At 38.3% G+C, this 17039-nt stretch overlaps 1 protein-coding gene across 13 annotated transcripts in view; it reads right to left on the bottom strand.

Annotated features, from left to right (window-relative positions):
- Positions 1 to 17039, bottom strand: part of NEO1 (neogenin 1) — a 258499-nt gene that overhangs the window by 59788 nt on the left and 181672 nt on the right. For 10 of the 13 annotated variants that reach the window (XR_004973933.1, XM_036348445.1, XM_036348476.1 and 7 more), the window contains 4 exons: positions 13753 to 13972; positions 8039 to 8193; positions 3002 to 3150; positions 2087 to 2225 (listed from right to left, as the gene is read on the bottom strand). Coding sequence is in view for 12 of the 13 variants with exons in the window: in XM_036348445.1 (XP_036204338.1) it covers positions 2087 to 2225; positions 3002 to 3150; positions 8039 to 8193; positions 13753 to 13972 (663 nt within the window). In the remaining variant the exon portion in view is untranslated. The remainder of the gene's footprint in view (positions 1 to 2086; positions 2226 to 3001; positions 3151 to 8038; positions 8194 to 13752; positions 13973 to 17039) is intronic. The other 3 variants (XM_036348456.1, XM_036348472.1, XM_036348462.1) reach the window with 1 other exon arrangement.

Raw genomic sequence — 17039 nt, 5'->3', positions numbered from 1 at the left:
CTTTCTCTCTCTCTCTCTCTCTCCTTCCTTCTCCTTCATCATCATCATCATCATCATCATCATCAGCATCATCAGCATCATCATCAGCATCATCACAGCTAAGATTTGCTGTGTGCTCTTACATGGCAGACTTAATTCTTACAACAATCCCACATAGGAGTTTCCATTATTATTCCCACTTTATAGATGAGGTTCAAATCTCTTGTCCACAGTATTTATTTCAGCTAACTTTGGAACCAAAATTTGTCTTACTCCCAAGTGCTGCCCTTAAGCACCATGCTCAGACACATTCAGTTCCCTGACAGGCACTACAGTCGGCATGCCAACGCACTTAGTGCAGTTAAAATTGGCTCATGTGTAGATTTCAAAGCCCCCTCAACTTTTTCCCGTCTTGACCGACTGGCTTATGTGGTTGGCTAACCAAACTATAGTTTGTATTTATTTTTACCAATTTACCTTGCAAAATATTAAGCACACTGAACACAATGGTAAGGATATGCCATACATATGAATGCCATATGTAGGTTGTCCCCCAAAAATGTATACATACTTTTAACCCATTATTAATTGCAGTGGGTTAAATCGGAAAAGAAAGAAACATCAGCTGAACTATCAGCTGTTAAAGTGAGTATACATTTTTTAGGACATTCTATATTCTTTTCCTGAATTCACCAATTGTTAATGTTCTGTCACATCTGCTCTAGTTTTCACTATATTTACACAAACATATTTATCTATCTACAGACTGTTGCTGAGTCATCTGAGAGATAGCTGCAGTCACATGAGACTTCACCCCTAAATACTACGGTATGTGCTCCTAAATTCAGACATTCTCCAACAAAACTGTAATATAATGAACACTTTTAGAAAATTTAATCTTAACACAAAATATTATCTAATATATCTAATAACATATCTAATACTTAATATTGCCTAATACTATACCTATTTAACATTAAGTAAATGTATCAAGAGTGCCATTTATTTATTTATTTTTACTCCTAGATCCAGGAACTAGCAACAGATGATAACTATTTTATATAATTTCATGTGTCTTCTTTAATCTAGATTCATGAATGAGTCATAACCATTTTTTTTCTTTCATGAAATTAATATTTTTTAAGAATCCAGGCAATTTTTTTTTCAGAATTTCCCCCAATTTATGATCAGATTCAAGTGAGACATTTTTCACAGGGATACAGCATAGGGGAGACAGTCATTTGTCTTTCTCAATGTCTCCTATCAGGACACACAGAATGTCAGCTGGCTCCATTATTGCTGATGTTATGTCTGACCATTTGCTTAAAGGAATAAAATTATAGCTTTTAAAACTTGCAAGTTTATATATAAGGGGTATATGCATATACATGCATTTTTTAGAAAAAGATATTTTTGTAACACATTGGATTTAGGTGAGTTTCGGGAAACAATATATACACTTACTAAGTACAATAAACTGTTATTTTCTGTCCTATTCTAAAATACATATTTTTAAATACTGGTTCTTGACCTACTCAATCTCTTTAGCAAGCTGTAATTTGAAACATACTGCTCTACGTAATGGATATACATATACATATACATATATATATATATATATATATATATATATATATATATATATATATATATATATATAAAACTTAGCTTGGAAGGTCAATCACAGGTAAGAAATGACATTATCCTAAAACACTGTGGGATTAAAAAGACCTATTTGGATTGCTAAATAGACCAAGGCTAGCCTTTTCACAGCCCTTAAATGGTCTGTGTTATGAATAAATAATAATAGTTACTTATACAAAAGCCCCTACTAAAAATAAAAACACTGAGAAGCTATTTGGTACTAGGCACTACCATGTTCTATGTCTCTCAATAAATCTTTCAGCAACCCAATGAAGTTGGTATTCTTTATATTTTATGTTAAAGAAACATACTCAGACATGGTGAGTGACTGGACCAAAGACACTATGAAAAACGGATACTGGGATTTGAACAGGATCTTCTTGACATCAAAGCCCATGATCTTACTACTATGTCACCAGGGCCCCCAAGCACAGTATTCTTTTCCAAAGGAAGAAAGACTCACCATCTGACAATGTTTGAACAGCAACATCTTGTGTGGAGACTCCAGGACCATGTTTATTGTAGGCCACCACTCGGAAACTATACTCTGTATATTTTTTCAACCCATTAATGGTATGGGAGTGACTTGAAACATCAACATCCTTGAATAAAATGAAAACAATTTATATATATATACAACTCACACGAAAAGACATGTTACAAAAAAGAATGAACTATACTGATTTTTATCCTTTGTACAGAATATTATTTAACAGTCAAAGCAGATTAACCATAAAACAAACCATAAACACTGGCAATTTACTGAGGAATATTGCTTGGTCTTTAGTAATCCTTGCTGGTAAAATCTACAGAATAAATCTTTGTACAAAGAAACAGAAACTGTCAACTTTCATTTCCTATCCTTTTTTATTTTTTTCAAGTCTCAGATTTCTAGACTAGCAAGCATTAAGTTTTGGAAATATAGTTCAACTCTACTATTGCAATCAATGGATTGAAAACTGGCTTCATATAATCACTCTGTATGGTATCAGATGGGTACTAGAACTTATCAGGGTTATCACTTCATCCTATATAATAAAAACCTAATATGCTAAGTGTCCGACCAGTCACTATGACGCGCACGGACCACCAGGGGGCAGACGCTCTAACCAGTAGGTTAGCTTGCTGCTGGGGTCTGACTGTTCAGGACTGGGCGAGATGGGCCGGACACGCCCTGGAGCCCACCTGCAACCCTTCCCCGGCCGTGACCCTTCCCCAGCCCCAATCATGTACCAGTGGGGTCCCTCGGCCTGGCTTGCGGCCTCTCGTAATCTTATTTATATGAGATATATAAATGCCTAATCACTATGTAGTACACCTGAAAATGTTTGTCAGCTGTAATTTAAAAATAAATTTAAAAAATGGCTTTATCTTATACCTGTTCTTTGTCAGTCCCTTTTTCCATGTAGTACAATTTGTAATTCTGAATTTCCCCATTGCCAGACAATGGTGTTTCCCAGGTAACAGTGATGGAAGTAGGGGAAGTTGCATACGCTCGGATATTAGGTGCTGGGCCAGGGAGCTGAACTAGAAAGAAAATTTCAAGACAGCAAGATATAAATGAAATTTACTGCACCCCTCAATATTGCACCATTTACTGCACCATTTTCAGCAATCACATCATAACTAGAGGCCCAATGCACGAAATTTGTGCAAAGGGTTTGGACCCTGCCTGTAGCGGCGGCTGCCTGTGCCTCGCGGCTGCGGGCCTCTGCCTCGGGCACCTGCCCGCTGCAGCTTCGTCCGGAAGGAAGGAAGCCCATTAGGACATCCGGTCTAATGAGCATATTATGTTTTTATTATTATAGATGGCCATGTTTTAAAAATAATAATAAAAAACACTAAGAAAACAACTGATTTTATTGGTTTCAGGATAATGTATAATTAAACAAATCTACCTTTTTATGAATTAAATTAAAACCACATTTTATCTGTGAAAAATCTCAAATTTATTAAAAGGAAAAAAAGAACACTGCAGAATTCTTCCTTTGGATTATAAACTCCTAGTTTGGCAGTGGGATAGCAGCACATATAAAGCCACCATCACAAAACAAGAACCTCCCTTTACCAGTGGTGGGGATGCAGGGAGAGACATAGTCTCTGTCCCAAAGAACTCCCAGTCTAGAGGGAAGTCAGATTTATAAACAGTTACAAATAATATCTTTGTACAATTAAGTAGCAAATGTAACAAAAACAGAAAGAGAGCACACAACTCTGCTTTGGGTGGGTGTGGGTAAGAAAGGGAAAGACTGGTGACGACTTCTAGGGAGCAAGAAAAATGAGCAGTTTTATCAGGTACCAAGGGGAAAACTATTCCAGTAAATGGGGAATAACATGTGAGAAGGCAGTGTTAGGTGGTCAGGCTGCAACAGAGAGTAGATGTGGGGGAGAGAATGGAGAAAAGGATGACAAGAGCCGGATAATGAAGGACCTTTAATGCCCTGCCATGGACTTTGGATTATCTCTTGTAGGTGTTAGATAATTACTGAAAAATTATGAGCAGAAACATGACATTACTGGATCAGATATAGGTTTAGAAAGGACATGTAAGCACGCACATGGGAGAAAAACGGTTAAGGGAACAAGACTAGAGATAAAAGAGTAACTTTACAAATAGCTACCTTTTATTGAATGCTTGCAGTCAGTTTAGCACTGAGTGCTTTACATGTATTTAAATTACATCTATTTAATCTTTGGGCAACTCAAATGAGATGGATATGATTATCATCTGTATTCATAGACAAGGTTGAGAAGTTAAGAATGGTTCCAAGTGTTGGGAAGTTAGTGCGTGTTAGAACCAGGAATTGAGCACTTTCTGATTCTAAAACACGGGCTCAAGAAGACCAGTTAGGAGATTAGTACAACCCCCTCCTTAGGACATATGTAACTGGGAGACTCAATGAGTAGTCAGTTGCTTGACTGTCCAGCTCTAACTCCTACAATGTCTCACATACCTTTTTAAGACATTCTTTTTGTCTGACTGACAGGTTCCAGCCTCAGTTTATACACAAATCCTGGACGGCTGCCTATGCCTACACTTTGCTGGACACTATATTTGAAAACAACTTCTCTGGTGCTAGTGTTTCTGTAACAGACACCCATGAGATTTAAGGGAAGGGGGAAAAGGAACAAACTGGCTTTCTTAAATAATAGCACCACAGCTTAAGATTAGTTTTGCTACCAAAGTAGAGAAACCTGAATATGGTTATTCTGACAGTTATTTACTTTTGTAGTCATAAGTCTTGCTTTTCACTTAATGTTAAGAGCATATTTTGTGCAGCCTGACAAGTAGGATTTGTCACACTTCTGCTGATATGGAAAACTTTCCTCTAACTTATTTAAGGAGAAGGAAAACAACAGTCCCCAAATTCCCATGAAATAATTTTCAATATATTCCTTGGCTAACCTAAACATAGACAAATATGATCCTAAAAAGTGTGCTACTAAATTCTTTCATTTCAGCTGTACAATGGCATAATAAATGGAAAAAATTTAAGTTGGTTTGTGAAGCTAAATATGTAAAATATTTCCCAAGGTCTGACTCCACACAGCCCTTATACCTCCCACACAGGCTGATTACCTCCAGATGAAGTGCAAACCGCTCTCCACTAAAGCTTTCTCTTTTGTGAAAGCATGTAATAGTCACGCTCCATCTCTAAAACACCCTCACCAGAATCTGCTGCCCCTCCCATCTGTAGTCTTTTTTAACTACTTTCTTTTAACCAAACTCCTTGAACAAATGACTGTGATGCAAGCATATCATACTACTGTCCGTTTACTTGTCTGTCACTGGAACCAGACTGTAAGCTTCTTGTGGATTGAAGCCAGTCTTTCTCAACCTCCTATCTTGACTCATCTTTACATCAGTGACTGGCACATGGCAGGCACTTAATAAATCTACTGTCCCATACATCTTTTCTTTCATCTCTAAATTAACAATGATCCTTCAGGTCCAGTGGATCTCAACAGTTTGATCATTAGTTCTTAAATGAAAATGAAAGCCACAGGCTCTTTCCCAAGGAAAATGTGACTTTGTACAGATACACAAATATTTTCATAAGGTTCACAGCCCCAGGGAACTCTTGCACTCAATTAAATCCAGTGACATTTTCCTTTATTTTCATCATGACACACCTTACATGTGTAGTTTGATCCTACTTGGGGAATTTGGGTCATGCAGTTTTCCCCCCAAGAATGCTTGCTCTAAGTCAAATGCTTCAAGGCCAACACTCATCTTTTCCTGGGAACCTGCCTTGATATACCTAACTTTACAGTAATTGTTCCTTGTTTTATATCCCAGTATCTCTCATAAATGACACCTGTACTTGAACGTTAGTGGAGGAAAATTGAGCTTGTAATAGACTATTCCAGCTCTTATCTGAACACAATAACTGTAAAATTCAACATCCTTTCCCTGTAATGAGAACACATTCTTTCCTTAAATCAACCTGCTGACTCTCTGAATGCCCTCTTGTTCTTGCCTGGGTTTGACTCCTGGTCTTCAAGCCGTATCACTGAAGTGATCAGTGGCCTCCCATCTTGACTGCTCGTTTTTAAGAGGAGACTTCCTATCCTGTGCCTCCAGCATCTCTACTACCTGGGTAGGACCTAGAATGGGGGTGCTCAATAAACACTGGATGAGGAAATAATCTGCTCCAGCATTAGGAAGTGACATTCCATAGCTTCTGGACTTGGCTTATTCCATCTATCAAACCAGGTAAAGTCTTTGAATTATTTCCAAAGTTTCACTGGCAAATTCATTAAATCTGTTTAGTTTCCTGGTCTGTGGCTTCCACAAATGTTTTGCAACTAAGTTACTCATAGATGAAGTAAAATCTTTGTTACTGGAAGTTTGTTCACTTGAAAAACTAGTGCAGTTAAACAGTTAAAGAAAACTGGAGAAGGTTATGATGGAAAACAGTGGCTTGTGCTAAAAGAAGAAAACATGTGGAAGAAAGCCTCAGGGGAAAAGCATCCATTATGGTTTGATTGCTTCTTATAATTTCAGGGCTATAGTTTACAATAAAAATTTAAGACATACATGACATTTATAAAATAAATCAACCTGACTCTCATTTAAGTTGCAGAAAATCTTGAGAAATGTAATCAGAAGTAACAGTATCTAACACAAAAGACCACAGATCCAAAGTAAAGCCTTAAAGAGATTCCAAAGAGTGTAATATACAAAAGATCAGGACACCACAAATATTAAAAACCTACTTCAGACACTGGGAAATATAAAGTTGACAAAGACTCTGTCTTTGCCATAAAATAAACGAGATATGGCCCTGGCCATTGTGACTCATTTGTTTGGATGTTGTCCTGTGCACTGAAAGGTTGCCAGCTCAATTTCCAGTCAGGGCACATGCCTGGGTTGTGGGCTCGATCCCCTATAGGGATTGTTCAGGAGGCAGCCAATTAATGTTTCTCTCTGGTATCAATGACTCTTTCTCTCTCCCTTTCCCTTCCTCTCTCTCTAAAAGTCAATAAAAAAATCTTAAAAAAAGAAAGATATATTCATAATCACAATTCAAGGAAGAAAGTAATACTGTATCTTAGAATTGTAAAGATATAATATCAGGATCAGAGGAAAGATTATAGTAGGCATTTGAGACTGTATCAGAATTACATTGTCTTACACTATTAGCTACTGTTTGATGTGAACTAATTTTATTTCTCCTGTGGACGAAAGGGGCCACACGCTGACCTGACAAGCTCAGGGAAGGCCTGCGTGGCAGCTTAGCAGACTCAGAAACCTAAAATAACCACAAAGGATGGTCTGAAATTAAATTTTAACTAAAAGCAGTTATGGTGGGCAGTTATGTCCTAAGCCAGTATCTTCACTGACAAGATCAACTTTCATCCTTACTGAGCCCATTTGCCTTTTTGCCTCTAAGATAACATTCCCTTGAAGTGTCTGGGTAACTTGTAACTTCCCTTTTTCTGGAACCCCTGGGGCATAACCAAATGTTCTGGGCGCCAGGGCAGATACTACAAATTCCTTCATTATCATGTTGATTGATCCTGCACCCACCTAAGTATGTGTCCATCATTTTACTTTTTATCCTATCACAGAGGTTTCCCTGCTTCTCTTAATCCCACCTCCTTAAATCTGTCACCAAGGAATTTCATGTATAAATACGGATGTAACCCTGCCATTCTCCGGAGCACTATTCAATTCATTGAGGTTCTGCTTCCCGGCATATGTCGACAGTTTGGCTCAAATAAACTCACAAAAATTCTTTACAGGTTTCAATGGTTTTTTTACGTTAACACTCCTATCTAATTCATAAAATCCTTAAAGGCAAGGGACTGTTATCTTTTACACTCCTATGGTGTTCAAGGCTACACATACGGTAGACCTATTTGAAGGTCAGACCTACAAGTGGGGCTGACAGACAGGTGGGAGACTTACCCTCAGGCTGTGTTTCTACTCGAAGAGGAGCTGAACTCTCTCCGGAGCCATGCTTATTATGAGCCATCACTCTAAAGATGTACACAGTCGCTGGCATTAGATTTTGAATGGTTACCTGCATTTCTCCTGGGTGACTGGTATTCTCAATACGTTCCCTTTGGACAAAACAATTCGGAAAGAAACATTGATTAGAAATATTTCTAAAATGTGCAGTTTTATTTCTACTGCAATGCCTATAGATAGATACCATACCACATCAAAATATCATAAATTTAAGTCAAATTAACTCTCAAAAGAGGAAACTTTTTGGGATGGAACAGTGCACAGCAGAACAGGGAAACTTGCAAAGAGCAATATCATACATGTTTGATAACTTATTGATGTTCTTGTTTAAATATTGCTGATATCGCTGGTTATAATCACAACTTCTTTGCAGAGAAGACACAGACAAGGCCTTTTCAATGCCATTTCAAATAGGGCAGCTGTTCAATTTTGTAGGCTTCAGAAATTATTGAATTTTAAGGGGTGATTCTCAGGGAGACAAACAGAAGGTGATTATAGGTATGACCCAATTTCCACAGAAAATATCAAGGGATGTTATAAGTATTTTTGATAACAGATTCTCAATAAAAGGAAAACTAGAGATTATCACTTTTAAAATTGGGAAGAAAACATTAAAAATTTAATAAAACCTAAAAGTAACCTAACCTATAAAATAAGCTAATCATGACACTGGCTTTTATAATTTATTTTTTAAAAAAGAATACTCTTTTTAAACGCTTTTTTCAAAAACGATTTGAAATGTTTAAAATTCATTTATACAAATGAATGTACAAATGAATCCAGCAGTCTGGTGTCATGAGATGAAAATATAAAAGTAATTTTCTAGGTTCTTTAAAAGAGGTAGTGTCTGGGCTCAATCTTGGGGGTCTTTGTGTCCACACAAGGGTCTATAATTATGCTCAGTCTACTGTATTTACTATAAAAAAAGGCCATATCAAATTACAAAAAGTTCTCAACAAATAATTTAAAGAAATTTATGTTCTTGTTTTAGACAAAGAACTAGCCTTTAATATTTGTCAATCATGTGAAGAAAGATCTGTATCTATCTTGGGAGAGTAATAAAACTACTCTGTGGAAGAAATTATTTGAAATTACCTAGTATATTGAATTATAATTCTTACTTTAAAATACTGATAAGTTTCCCTGAAATTATTGATTAAAATTTGTTTAGTTCTGTATCACCATATCTCAATTTGTCTGACGGTATATGAACATTTGGTCATTTAAGTGTTTTTCAATAGTTTTTTATAGTTCTTTAAGCTACCTGCACATTTATAGATGTTGCTTTTCTATAATAAGGTGCATTGAAAAAGAGTACTATGATAACAAAATGTATTGCTCAGAGGTATTTGAGATATTTAAAGACTAGAGGCCCGGTGCACAAAATTTGTGTGTGTGGGGGGGGTGTCCCTCAGCCCAGCCTGCATCCTCTCGCAATCCGGGACCCATTGGGGGATGTTCCACAGGGATTGGGCCTAAACTGGCAGTGGTACATCCCTCTCACAATCCGGGACCACTGGCCCCTAACTGCTCACCTGCCTGCCTACCTGATCGTCCCTAACCACTCTGCCTGCCTGCCTGATCATCCCTAACCACTTGCCTGCCTGCCTGATCACCCCTAACTGCTCACCTGCCTGCCTACCTGATCACCCCTAACCATTCTGCCTGCCTGCCTGCCTGATTGCCCCTAATCACTTCCAGCTTCGTCCGGAATGACGTCGAGAAGGTCATTCGGCTGTCCGGTCTAATTAGCAGATTACGCTTTTATTGTTATAGATATTTTCTCTTCAGCTAAACCTCTAATTCACAAGATTTAGAAGGAGGATGGCAACTGATTTCTTACATTTGAAGTTTCTGACACTTGGTTTGGTCACAAATGATTGCTGTCTAAAAGGAAAATGTATTTTACACCTCACTAACCAGTGATTTTCAACCTTTTTCATCTCATGGCACACATAAACTAATTACTAAAATTCTGTGGCACACCAAAAAATATATTTTTTGCCAATCTGACAAAAAAGGAGGTATAATTTTGATTCATTCACACTGGAAGTCTATTGTGTTGGTTGCTGTCATTTTTAAATTTGACAATCTAAGGGAAAAGAGGTCAGTGCCCCTGACTACGTAGTCAGGTGTCGCATGTTTTAAAAATCCTTGTGGCACTCCGGTTGAAAACTGCTGCACTAAATTAAAAGTTCCAAGTGAGAGCACAGATTACTCTGTTTTGCTCACTCTGCACTTAAAAGTTTGAACAGTTCCCTCTGAGAAAGATGGGAGTGCTATTTAACTTCAAATTGAAGTGAGAGGTTGACATGTGTGTTCACATTCCACAATATCACTCAGCAGAATGCTCATACACAGAAGCAGCATCACAAAGGTGTGTTGAATGAATGGAAATTTGCCTTCTGATATGCAAATACTGTATAGTAATGATATTATGTATATCTTTGTTCGATGTGAAAGGGAAAAAATGGGAGAAATGAGTGAAGGGCACTATAAACCTAGAAAAGTTTCAAAAGAAGAACTATAATAAAACAAAGTGAATAATAGTTACAGTCTCTAATGTGAAATACCCAGCACCTAAAAAGGCTTCTGAACACTAGATGGGTCTGAGGTTCCAGAACCAAGTGTCTGTCAAGAAAAATGCTTCAGGACAAGACCCAGGGTGAGTCATAAATGTGTGATATTACAGTGGGACTTAGATTAGAATGTGCTAGCTAAGAGTCAAACAGAAAGAATAAGGTACACTTTTATTAAGATGGTACTGGGCTACAAGTTAGGAGCTCCAGCTCTAGTTCTGGCAACACCACTAGCTTGCTAGGAGACCACAGCCAAGTCACTAATTCTTTCTTGGTCTCAGTTTACTCATGTATTAAATGAAAAAGGGAGATCAGGGTGGCAAATTTTTTCTTAAAGGGCCAAATATTTCTTAAATATATATAGGCCAAGAGGCAAAATGGAGAATATTATGTAGTTATATAACCTATTACAATGAAACCATTTGAAAAGGTAAAAACTATTTTTAGTTTTTGGGACATTAAAATAACAAGTCTAATTTGGCCCAGGGTCCATAGTTTGCCAACTCCTGGACTAGACTAACAGATACCTAAGGCTTTGAAGTGAAAGAATGCCAAAATGCTATTCATTTCTGGAATAACTTACTCTGTATTCTCCATTTAGTAGCTAGTATCAGAAAAGTACTGCTGTTTACATTAAAGGCACGGGGGGGGGGGGGGGGGGGGGAGGAGGGAAACATTTCGCAGCTGAAAAGGCAGAGCAAGAATTCTTTAAAACTCGGAAACCCAACAGAATTTAGCTAATGACCAAGGCACATAGTGCCATCTGGTGGTAGATTTTTTATGTGCAGGAAGTAGGTTTGTAAGTCTGTGAAGTTATTCTCTTGACCCATCTGCAGTTTGTTGTTATACATGATAGAAGACAGAGATGGAACTTTTATTCTTTCCAGCAAATAGAGTTAATTATTTCAACATAACTTCTTGGATAATTATTATTTCTCCACTGAGATTAATTTATTTAGTGCTACTATATGCCAGGCTCTGTTCTAGGTGCTGGCCAGACACAATAAATACATTAATAAAAAAGAAAATCTCAGAGTGTTACATGTTTTAAAACAAAAGCAAAAAAATAAAACAGGTTGATGTGATAGCAGTGGTGTTCTGGAGTAAATGTTTAACAGTCAGCTCTGGTTTGTAGCACTTGTCACTGTAAATACTTCTGCCATGTCCAATTTCAAGCTACCAATCCATGTCATCAGGTTTGCAAAGTTTCCTGAAAAAATGTAATAACTGGCTTGGGAACAAGGTGGCTCCAGTAGAGCATAGTGGGAGAGTGACTGAGAGGCTAAGCTAGGTGGGTTCACGGAAGCCTGATCAGGTGTCATCTGAGGGTGACAGACAAGAGCCAGAAAATGCACTTTCCTCACAAATAACAAGGTCCTGCAGTGTAAGCAAGCTTGCTGTTCTGAGGAGCTAATGCTTTCTTCCTCCTGTGAAATCCTATGAAATTTGTAATGAGATTTGAAAGCCGATTGAAGACTTTTTAACATACATGCTGTTTGGTAGTAATGTCTTGCCTTTTTGTGTCAAGGACTATGTTTCCTTATCTTTGTAATTCCCAAAACATCCAGTGCAGTGTTCAGATAAACATTACCCTGCCAAAACCGGTTTGGCTCAGTGGACAGAGTGTCGGCCTGCGGACTGAGAGGTCCCAGGTTCGATTCCGGTCAAGGGCATGTACCTGGGTTGCGGGCACATCCCCAGTGGGAGATGTGCAGGAGGCGGCTGATCGATGTTTCTCTCCCATCAATGTTTCTAACTCTCTATCTCTCTCCCTTCCTCTCTGTAAAAAATCAATAAAATATATTTAAAAAAAACAACAACAAAAAAAAACATTACCCTATGAACGGCTCCATCTATCTGGCTAAATTATGTCACATGTACTGCTCAAGAGTATTAAATCACTTGATTAAGGTTCCTGTACTTGCTGAATTTGCCTGTCTGGTATTAAAGACAATATATATCAAATGTCTGCACCCTAGTAGCAATACAAGCTTTATTTCATATGTTAAGGTCCTAATCAAAACAAACATTTTAGCTTTCATATTCTGGGGCGAAGTAACAGTGCAATGGAGGAATCTACTCAGCAATGTTAGGAACACGTATTTAGCACATGGCATGGTTCCTCCCGAAATTTATAATCAGACTGGGAAAACAACACTAATGCACATAAAATAACAGAAGAGTAACTTATGGCAGCACAAGATCATGTGTTATCATAAGTGCCAGTAGGAGTGGTACAAACACATATGTAAGATAAATGCTCTGTGTGCTGACAAAGGGTAGAGGAAGCTTTATGAGGGATCATGGGGCTTAACCTGGGTCTAGAAGGATGAACTTAACTTAGCTTTAGCTAAGAAGGAGGGAAGAAGGGGATGTGTGAATGAAGAGACTAGATTGGGGGAAAAGGCTACACAGTGATGAGAACTAGACTAGTGCCACTAGAAAATGAGTTCAACGGGGGAGGGAAGGAAAATAGGCATGGGCAGCTAGACTACAGCTAGACTGGAGTAAAGTAGCCTGGGGATTCTGGATAATCTATAAGCAATGGAGGGGCATTGTGAGGTCCTGAAAGGGGTGGAGATGGAGAGGAATTTAATGAAAATGCTGTTTTTAGGAAAATTAATCTCTAATTACTCTTGTGTCATCAAGGAGACTCCCTGAAGTTCAGTAGCCCACATACACATAACGGTGCAGGCAAATGTTCCTTCAGATTAATAAGTCTACCTTAATTTCTAAAATCTGAAAGTTCTAAATAAGCCCTATCTTATTAGGCTGCGCTGACTGAATCTTAAGAGCAAAGGGTAGCCCTGGTTACATTTTAATACTTCAACCTCAATAAATCTATTTACCCTCTCCACAAGTCATGCAGAAAGGCAGGAAAGAGTACTAGGACTTCAGTCTGTTTGGGAATTTATTTCTAATGACCTAAAATTAGGAAAGATGCATCACAGTGATCATATTTTCTAGACTGAAAATTGGTACAGATCCTGCACAACAAAGAGCCAGGGTGAGCACGACTGGGCTGAGGGGACCAAGATGTATCCAACGGGCTTCAAACATATGGGCACTTACCTAGTAATCCCCTCCTTGGTATAGAAGACAGAGTAGGTAAGATTGTCTCCATGAGGATCTGATGCAGGTGTCCGCCATGTCAATTTGATGAAGCGGGTAGAGACCAGAGAGGCCACGACATCCCGAGGTGCTGAAGGCAGTGGTCCCGATGTAGCTGGTGCTAGATGGTCAGTAGTGGCACTGGTCAGTGAAGTGGGAGGCAATGTTGGGATGGCAACATCTTGTCATGTGCAAACATTGGGGAATATGAAGGGCAAACCACGACGGTTTTAAAAAAGAGAACAGAAAAAACAAAAAACAAAAAAGAAATAAACAAAACCACGATGGGAAATAAAATAAAATGAATAAACATAAAAAAGGCCATTAAACTGAAGTCTGACATGCAGGCCAGGGGGAATTACTGAAAACTAATGGGCGCTATTTAAGACACGTCACTGTTGAGCAGGCAGACGTTTTGGTCACTATAATGGTTGTGGGCAAGGGTGGGTGAAAGTTGAGAATAAACATCTCACAGAAGGACACAGCAGTGCCCAAGTAATTTTTTTTAACCTGAAAGCAGCAGGCAGCATCTGTCCAATTTTGCATGTAAAAGCCTCATATATGATAAAACCTCAATATTTTCTACTTTATCAGAATGTGGACTAATGTGTGCAGTATGCATGAGCCTAGTTGTACTCAACACAGGCTCCAGGCTCCTGTGACCTCACTACAGAGCTGTGTGTGTCTCAGCTCTGCAGAGATTCAAGAGCCACAATTTCAACTTTATTCTAATATTAAACTTGGCATACACAGGGAAGTTTGACAATTTTCATCAGTTCGCTAAATTATAGTTCATTTGCTGATTCATTTAACTATGACGGTATAAAATCATGAACCAAAAATTCCAAAGCCACAAAAATGCAATATGTAGGAAGCTAATCTCTTTCTTACAGTTCTCACTGCAGTGTATATTACAATGGATGGCCTAGATGGAGCAGTGGAAAGTCAAAGTTCTGTCAGTCAAAAGCTCTGTTTGTATACCTATAGTCGTGGGTAACTTTATTACCTCCTGAGGCAGTCTCGCGAACACTTCTGATTTTACAAGTTTATTCCTAATATTGAACCTAAAACATCCTTTAGCTTGGGGTCAGAAAGCATAAGTTTAATGTCACAATTTTTAACTAAAGGAGTTCATTAGAATTGTGCCATAACCTTAATGAGGAAATTAAGGAAAGAAGCAGAGAGGAAAACATGAAAATTCTTAACCCAGTCTTATTTCAATGAAATGGTATATGTAGCAACAACCCCTTGGAAATGTCTGTGAACTTCAAGAAATTCTAAAGTGAGGCAGTCTAAATAAATATGCCAGAGAGAATAAATTCTCAAAGGGAAAAGGCAGAGGAAGAGCAACCTAAAGTCTCTAGATAGGTGAAGAGTGGGGAAGAGTAATCCAGTAGCTATCATTTACTCAACACTTTCTACACAGCACTCTAGATCTTTATATGACTCATCCAATTTTGACAACAACTCTAGAAATAGGTGCTATCACATATACTTCTACCTTATATGCAGAGACTGACATTTAAACGAGCTCACTTGTTCATCATAGGTCACACAGACTAAGTGCTAAAGTGCTAAAACCAATCCTGGTTTTTAATTTAAGAGGTCATGATTTAGCCATTTAGGAGTTCTAGTCCTGGCTGTGCGACTTACTAATTATGTCACCTATGGTAAATCAATTCTTTTCTCTCACTGGTTCCTTTTCTTCTCCTTCTGAGGAATTTTAAGAGTGTGGAGTGCTATCAAAATGTAAGACTATGAGGTCATATTTCAGATACAAGTCCACACTTCACTGGTACAAGTCAGTTCTGAATGGCCTCATCCTTATCCCTTTTATTTCAACAGATGTGCTGCCTCAAAGGACATAAATACCTCTCACTCACAGCTGTCAGAGTTCTTTTTCATACACTTTACTAGTTTATTCCCACAAACAATCCTATCAGGCGAAATCGCAATGACAGGATTAGAAGCTGGGTGACAGTTTTTAAAAAGCCAGCATGAGCACGACTGGGGTGAGGGGACCAAGATGAACTCCTTTAGTTAAAAAGGACCCCTGGGTTTCCAGTGTAGGAGAATGGGTGTTTAGGTGTCATTAACAGAGAAAGAGACAACAAATTGAGGGAGAGACGGTCAATTTGGTTTTGAACATGTGTCTAAAGGAATGATCCAACTTCTACAAGAGAAATGTATAAAAAACAATTGGAAATGTGAATCTCTGATTTTTGTAAACTTTTTATTTTTAGTTTTTAATTTTTTTTCATTTTAAAATATATTTTATTATTGATAGTATTACAGATACCTCCCATCCCCCCCACCCTCCAGGTCTTCACTGCCCTATTGCCTGTGTCCATGGGCTACGCATGTAAGTTCTTTCGTTTATCTCTTCTCATCCCTCCAACCCCATGTCGAGGTATGTCAGTCTGTTCCATGCCCCGCTGCTTTGGGTCTTATTTTGTTGGTCAAGTCATTTTGTTCATTAGATTCCACAAATAAGTGAGATTATATGATATTTGTCTTCCTCAGTGCATAATATTTTCCAGGTCCATCCATGCTGTCTCAAATGGTAGGAGATCCCTTTTTTACAGCTGCATAGTATTCCATAGTGTAAATGTCCTACAGCTGTTTGTAAAATTTAAAGTCACTAAACCCTTAAAGAATGGCTTGAACACAGTCCTGCTTTGCTGTCTCGTTTCTGTGCCTGTCCAGAAACACACAAAGCTGCCTCCAAGTCTGACCCAACTCACCAAGCTAAATTTTCCCAACTATCTGCTGGCTGAAGAAGAGAGGAAGTTTGTAATGAGAGGCAATAGATCAGCTGTCGCCAACCTTTCGGACCTCATGGACCATCAGTGGTCCGCGGACCACTGGTTGGCAACCGCTGCAATAGATCATACTAGACTAAGATTTTGAGTACAAAGACCTTATGTTCACAAGTTGACTCTGCCACTCCCTAATAATATAAAACTGGGCCAGTCACTTAGCCTCCCTACCCACATCCCAGGCTGATATGAATGAGATGATTATAAGTAAGAAAAGTGCATATGGAAGCACACATCACTACCACAACAAATCTAAATGGCAACAAACACCAGAATATCAGGTATAAAGGCAACTAGAAAGGGAATGTAAGTAGGGAGGACTAGGTGTTGGAAGTACATAATGGGTGATAATAGAAATAATGACTCAGGGATTAGCTTCCTGAACTTGTATAGCACACATGTGTAATTCTTTAATGGCATCCTGCATTT

Source organism: Myotis myotis, unplaced genomic scaffold, assembly GCF_014108235.1.
Source record: "Myotis myotis isolate mMyoMyo1 unplaced genomic scaffold, mMyoMyo1.p scaffold_m19_p_1, whole genome shotgun sequence".
In the NCBI taxonomy this organism is placed as follows: Eukaryota; Metazoa; Chordata; class Mammalia; order Chiroptera; family Vespertilionidae; genus Myotis; species Myotis myotis.
This window is presented reverse-complemented; position numbering and strand designations above follow the sequence as displayed.